We start from the raw sequence: 7,539 nt of genomic DNA, 5'->3' as shown, positions 1-7,539 counted from the left end.
GAAGGAAGGAAGGAAGGAAGGAAGGAAGGAAGGAAGGAAAGAAAGAAAGAAAGAAAGAAAGAAAGAAAGAAAGAAAGAAAGAAAGAAAGAAAGACAAATCCCCATGTCTAGGCAAAGTGAACCTACAAATCAACTATTGCATTTAATGATAAGAGTTCAGCTGAGCACTGCTGACTTTATAGTGTTAGAGACGACACTCAATTGATAATTAACATCCCAGGTTTCAGTCTCCTAGCCTTCTGTAGTCTGATGTTTGTTTTCCACCAAAGCCTTCCCCAGAAGCTATTTTTGAGAACAGTTTCCTGACAAAGAATGCTTGCAGTTGCTTCCGAACTGTAGAGGAATCTGCTGATAGTCCCCATCACAATTTCCACAGCCATACAGCTTCCTAATCTTCCAGAAACACATCAAGCACCTTTACATCTCTTAGACTGTAAGAGTCCATACACCTATTTGTTGAAACTGTACTTCCGATTTGATTTGAAACTGTCTCATTGCTATCTGTTTATCAATAAAACTTTGAGAAAAAAAAAAAAAAGTCTATACACAGCACTACTTGCATTACCTGGATCACCTGGGAAGACTCTCTTGGTTCCGGGTCCCATTCAGGGTGCCTTTCAGGTCCTTCTGAACATTTGGAGAAGCACATTCAAATGTGGCTCATATTGTATGGTCAACAACAGCAGCACAAACACCATCCTCTTTTGTGGTAGGAAATACAAAGAGCAGCAACTTGTCTTTCATTCTCAAAACTGTGTGGCGCACCCTATAGTTCATGGAGTTTGTGGGGGAAAAGTAGGAAGATTTTAGTCAAGATAATAGGCTATCATGGTTTTCTTTCAAAATAATTCCCAGAAATGCAGCCTCTTCCAGCTACCTTATCAAACTGGGTGAGGGATTAGGTAAAGATATGTCACTATTGCAATGGTTCATCAGAAAGTCTCTCTCCATGCTCCACATTTACATTCTTTATAGAAGTCAAGCGAAGCTTAGACAGTTGCTCATGTGTTTCTATTCAAGGGGCCACATAATAAACTATCCAAATTCAAGGATTCATTTAGATCTACTCATGTTAAATAGTTCTTGCCCATCAGCCTCTTATTCTGTGACAAAATACCCGATACACATCTCAGTCACTTTCCTCATCACCAAGACATGATCGCTGACATGTGCAGCTCAAAGGAGGAGATGTGTATTCCGGCTCACAGCTTGAAGAGTTTCCAGGCCCTTGTCTGCTGGTTCCAAGGCAGGGTGACACGGCAGAGGAGCATGGCTGAGAAGGGCTGCTCATAGCATGGTGGGCAGGAAGCAGACAGAATCCAGGGAGGAGCCCAGAAAGAATGTATAAGCTTCTGGGCCACACCACGGTGATCACCTCTTCCAACTAGGGTCCAGCTGCTCAATGCAAGTTAGCTATAATGTCTCAATAATCTAGTGACCTTCCAAAAGCCCTGCTTATGAACCTATGAGGCATTGGGGGAACATCTAGACATACACCCTAACAATACACAACGTAACAGAGGAGGGCGTTTATTTTGTCTTAGGTTGGGGATTTCAGTCAGTGCTTACTTAGTTCCACTGTTTGGGGGGCTTGAATGAAGCCTGGTGAGATAGCATGCGGTATAGCAAAGTAGTTCAGCAGAAAGAACGCAGAGAGAAAGCGAAAAAGCACACACGCTGGGCTTCCTCCTTTGCTCTTTTGCTTTATCTGGACTCTTGCCCAGTTTGCTGATGCTGCCCATGTTTAGGGTGGGTCTCCTGCATTGTTTTTCTGTCCACAATGCCAACCATCTCTGGCAAGGCCCATGCAGACACACCCAGAAGTGCGCCTTAGAAGTTTCCTAGGCATCTCTCAATCCAATGAAGTTGACAAGACAGACTGAAAATCACAATTACTAATGCCCCATTTTCACTTAAAGGCAGTTATGCCTCCTTCATCTCTAACAATTTAATTCATTTGGCCTCTGTTTATAGAGGATCCTTCCATCTTTACTGAAATTAAAGAACCCTTTTTGATGGCAGAAAAGGCCGTAAAACATTTCTTCTTTCATAATGTTCATAATGCTGGTGTTTCGGACACTGATGTAGTTCTCATTTTGCTAGGGTGAATGGAGTGTCTTCTGGGCCCTGTCTCTGTGTGGATAAGTAACTCACATCTGATCAATTCGCTTCAACATTTTCCTCTCCCTAAGGCTTTAGATTTATTACTACATACAAGGGGATTTCTGACATCTCTGTTTTTTAGTACCAGTTTTCACTCTACTATTCCCATCAATTTCTGAGAAAGGAATGCTGATGTCCTCCACTATAATCAGGGATTTATCTATTTCCCCTTTCAGTTCTACCAGTTTTTGAATCATGTCTTTTCTTTAAGCTGAATACACATTTAGAATGATTACATCTTCCTTATCACCGCATAATATCCCTTCCTTGTTTTGATCAAAGTTAAATTCAGAATTAAGCAAATTTCTAGGCCTCTGTATGGCTACTTCTGTGTCTGTCAAATGGGTTGGCATCCCCTGACAAAGGTAAAGGCAGCACCTGCTGAGCACATTGTAGGTATTCCATAGCATAGACTCCTTTCTTTCACCTTCTGCCACGTGAAGGAAAGTAAAATCCCACTGTGTTTACTTGGCTGTCTCCTGCCTCCTTCCTACCAACATGCTGAGTCACGACAGAGACTCGGTCAGTTTAGACATGCTAATACCATCGCACCTACCCGGCCCGGCCCCTGACACTCTGTGTCCCACAGGAGCCACTCTGCTTCAGGTGAACCTCACAGGGTCGAGGACCAGGAAAGCCTGAAAGCAAAGGCCAGCTCTGCTATTCAAACAACTGTGGCAATTCTGCAAGTTGCTTAATGTGCCTCAGTTTCCTCATCTAAAAGGACTGACAGCCAGGGAGATAGCTCAGAGGCACAGCGCCTGCACACAAAGTCTTATGTTCAAGTCCCAATTAAAAAAAAAAAAAAACCCAAAACCAACAAAAATAAATGAAAGGATTGACTAAGATAATGCATGTAAGAATTTGGTACACTTCCCTGTACACAGCAAATGCTGCTAGCATCCACTTTCACTAAATATTAATGCCTAATACATGTAAACTGCTTATTACTTTCATCAATACTTATTGTTCCCAATTCTATAAATTATATCTATCTACACATATCACTATTACTGTTGCCTTTGGAACTGCTATCAAATAAGGTGATTGCACCAGGAGTGGTGTCATACACTTACAATCCCAGCACTCAGGAGGCTGAGGCAGGAGGATCACTGCAGGTTCAAGGCCAGTCTAGGCTACAGAGTGAGTTCAAGGCCAGCCAAAACTACATAGTAAAATTCTGCCTCAAAAAAAAATATAAAAGCCAGGGAGATGGCTCAGTGGAATAAGCCCTTCCCTGGCAAGCACAAGGTCCTGAGTTCAATCCCTGGTTCCGCCAAAAAAAAAAAAGTATTTAGGGGCCAGGGAGAATGCTCGGTAGACTAATGGCAAGCTCAAGGGCCTGAGTTCAATCCCGGGTTTCGGAAAAAAAAAAAATATATATATATATATATATATATACTTAATTTTAAAAAATAAGGTAATTCCATGAGGACAGTGTTAGGTTCTATGGGATCTCATAGCACTCTAAAATCTATGTATAGAAAATCATCAACGCTATAAAATAAACGTATCTGTTCTATCCCTTGTCAATGAAATGATACCCTAAAATTGTATTTGAGTTTAGTTACCATAGCAATATGGAAGAAGTTCTAGGTATATTTAATTTAATCTTTAATACTGTTTGTTCTAATTTGCAGTTTCTGTAACCTAACGGCTACATTTGCTATAGAGATCTTTGGAGTGATTCCCAGGTAATGTGAAGTGCCTGTGGGGGCATTCATCAAAGAATGTTTAAAAGATACGAGCAGTAGCTAAATAGGAAATATGCCCCAGTGTCTCCCAAAATCGAAGCTTGTACAGTCACTTTGCAGATTCCCAATGTAAATCCTAGTGTGTAAAATATTCCTTAGGGCATACACTTTAAATGAATCCTAAAACAAAACAAAATTTAAAACTTGCATGAAGTGTTCATTACAAAGCCAGTGGCTTTTACAAAGTCTCTATACAAAGCCTTCTACGAAATCATTCTGATGCGTCCAAGAAAACGGCAGGGCAGACATTTCCCCGGACTCAGTTCCTGTCACTTTGGGGAACAGACTACAGCTTTACGACTAAAGGCAGGAGTGTCTCATTTCTCTGAGCACCCACACTCAAGTGCGTCCTATATCTCTAATTAACCTTCTCGTTTCTTTTACAATGACAAAAAGACTAAAGTTAGACCTAAATTGATTTTGCTTCTCTGTCCTGGGCCTGATATTTGGGGATGTTTCTTATTTGTTCTGTTTTGTTTTGTTTGTACAATGTTAAATGAAAAAGTATGGGCTGCAGGTATAGCTCAGTGGTACACACTTAAAGTGTACGTGTGAGCCTCTGAGTTCAACGCTAAAAAAATAAAGTAGGAGACAAGTTATGTATGACCCTGCTTTAAATATTACTGATGCCTTGATTTTGAATGTTAATGGAAGGTCAATGTTATAAATAACCTGCAAGTGGAATAAGCAAAGAGTTGTTTCTAAGGTAACTCTGGGAAGCATGCTTAATATATTGTGGCAACTTCTCTTCCTTGCTGCATTGGCATGGTTGATGGAGGAGAGTATGGAGTGGCACCCACCCCAGTGAGGAGGAAGGAGAGGAGAACACCTAAGTGAGGAGGTGGAGCCAGCAGCCAGAGCCAGCAGCCAGTGCACACGCAGACTGCCAGAGTTGGGAATGGGCCCCTAGCATAGTGGCCACAGACTGGCCTCTGCTGACCCTTAGAGTACCAGAGCCAGATGAGTTAGCTGGTAGCGTTTCCCAGCAAGAGAGCCCCCTTTCACAGGCAGTGACCAGAGACACAGCCACTCATCCAACCACCTTGACTCCCTTCGTTGTCTCTCCTACATGGCCCCCAAGTGGGCCCACTTCTTAACCCCACCCCCATCCCTCTTATCTAAGCTACCACTGTCTCTGAAACAGATTCCTAGCTGAGCTCCCCTCCTCATGCCTACTTTTTTCTCACTCATTCTCACAGAGCCAGAGTAGTTTGTTTGTTTGGCAGAACCAAGGATTGAACTCAGGCCCTTGCGCTTGCCAGGGAAACGCTTATTCTACTGAGCCATCTCCCTGCCCTAGAGTAGTGTTTTCAAAATGCTGAGTGTAGTGGCCTCAACCCCACTGCTTCTCTCCATCAATGTAAAATTCCTTCACGTGGCCTAGAAGGCCTTAGGCTCTAGCACCTTCCTACTTCTCACCTGGGATCATGTCCCTGTCCCCATCGTTCTCTCAGCTCCACACCCTCCAACCTTCTTCCAGTCCCCAGCCGGCTCTACTCTCTCCCCCTCTGCAGGACCTTTGCACGTGCTATTTGTCTACCTGGACTCTGCTTTTCTCTTTGCCACTTAACTTTATCAACTTTCCTTCTGTTTATTCTTTAGCCATTGGATAATCATCTTTTCCTCATGAGGGCATTTCTTGATCCCGTTCACCAGGTTAAATCCTGCTCTAATGAGCTTTCATCGCACCGTGTATCTCTCTGTTTTTATTATTTTCTCTCCTTATCACCATTGGCAATTTTAGTTTATTTTATCATCATTTGTTTATTTACGATACCCCCACTGCAATGTGAGCTTCTTAAGGACGGGGCTCGTGCCTGCTTCTACTCATTTTATTGCCCATCCCTTGCACCATGTCTGGCAGATACCAGACAGTTATAAAGAAGGGACCCATGCACTGCAGCTGGGTGTGTTGGTAGCCAGAGGAGAAAGACGAGGCTAATGTGACTTGAAAAGCTGCAACATTCCAACAATAATTTCGGTTTGAAGGAGAGTGGAAGCTAACAGCCATGCTGGGCTAACAAATGAACGACAGCAGCCAAGTGTCGGCCTAAGAATGAAATCGTCTCTGAGGGGAGGCACCTGTGCAGAGTCCTGGGTGAAGAGGTGGCTGGCTGGCACTCAGCTGCGAGTCCTCGTCTGAGTGGTGTACACACAGACACACACACACACACACACACACACACACAGGACTCCAGCCTGGTATGGTGGCATGTACCTGTAGTCCCAGGTATTCGGGAGGACTTCAAGGCCAGTCTGGGCAACAGAGATTCTCTCTCTGGGGTGAGAAGAAAGAGGAGGTGGAGTGTTCTCTCCTCCGAATTTCCTCTGCCAGTGGTAAATAATGTTGTCCCAGTGACCTATCCCCAAAACCTATCCCAAATGACCTATTCCCAAAGCCAATCCAACCTAACTCCTGAACATGTCTTAGATGTATCTAATTCTATTTCTTTAGCCTCTGATTTACTCAATACCCATATTGTCGCTTGCCTGGATTCTTACAAATCCCTCATAACTGGGTTTTTGGTCTTCATACTCAAGTTTTCCTTTTATGGACTATTCACACTACCACCTGAATTATCCTTCTAAAATGCCAGTCTTATATTACATGTCTGAAACGCCCTCGTTTATTGGCTAAACCCCACTCTCTACCTTGGTGTGTAGTTGGTCTCATCTGGCCCTGCCCACTTAGCTTTTTGCTTGTTGGTAGCAGCACTGGAGATCCAACCCAGAGCCTCATGGATGCTAGGGGGGGCTCCACCACTGAGCTGCAGCCCGAGCCGCTCATCTGGAATCACTCCACTGGCACCTGAGCCCTAGTCAGATCAACTTAGAGTTCCAGAACATCTGGGAGAGATCTTAAAATGTCCTTAAGCTTCCGTCACCTTGCAGGTGCCTGTAACAGTTCCATCACACTCTTCCTCTATTCCCAAACATTTCTATCTAGCTAACTCCCATCCACACCCAGTTCAGGGTTCCCCACATGACACGGCAACACCCCCTACCCACACGACGCACAGCTCCCTCAGAACTTCATATTTCTTTCTCTCTTATGACCACCATGACTTCCTCTCTGGTCAGCTTCCAACATCCAATGCCTAAATGTAGACGTCATGACTTTAGTCTCTATTTGGTGCCAAGGACATATTGTTTGGTTAAAAAAATTAACAATCGAAATGCAAACAGTCCCCTCTGATGACATTTTTTGCTGTTCTTGTTTCAGAACAAGCGGCTACCTGGTTTCTGCCATTGTCTTCGTCCTGATGCTGCTGTTCCTCACTGTTCTAGTTCTGAGCTACTTCCAGTACATGAATCTTTATAAAAGAAATGTTTATAGCCCTTATAAAACTCAAGTAAAACTAAAGCAATATTAAGCATAGGTATTATACTGTGTTTGACTGACAAATATTAATTATAAGCTCACAGTATTATAAAATTCAAGATTTCAGAAGTGTTCTTGAATTGCTCCCAAGCAGAAATAGTTTCATATTTTGTATGCTGTTAAATTGACAATGTATTTGTATTTTAAAGTAAAATACATAGATATTCTATGTGCTCATATAGAATTTTAAAAGATAAACTAAGTTTGCTAATTCTAATCCTTAAGAATACATTTTGAAAA

The 7,539-nt window shown here is 42.8% G+C and overlaps 1 protein-coding gene across 1 annotated transcript in view; it reads left to right on the top strand.

The window, feature by feature from the left end:
* Catspere (catsper channel auxiliary subunit epsilon) overlaps window positions 1-7,291 on the top strand; it is a 184,278-nt gene extending 176,987 nt beyond the window's left edge. Inside the window, 2 exon segments of the mRNA XM_012513723.1 lie at window positions 3,804-3,857; window positions 7,141-7,291. Of these exon segments, the coding sequence (XP_012369177.1) occupies window positions 3,804-3,857; window positions 7,141-7,291 (205 nt within the window).
* The last annotated feature ends 248 nt before the right edge of the window (window positions 7,292-7,539 follow it).

This window comes from Octodon degus, unplaced genomic scaffold, assembly GCF_000260255.1.
Source record: "Octodon degus isolate 3935 unplaced genomic scaffold, OctDeg1.0 scaffold00017, whole genome shotgun sequence".
In the NCBI taxonomy this organism is placed as follows: domain Eukaryota; kingdom Metazoa; phylum Chordata; class Mammalia; order Rodentia; family Octodontidae; genus Octodon; species Octodon degus.
The sequence above is the reverse complement of the archived record's forward strand: the minus strand, read 5'-3'. Positions and strand labels throughout refer to the sequence as shown.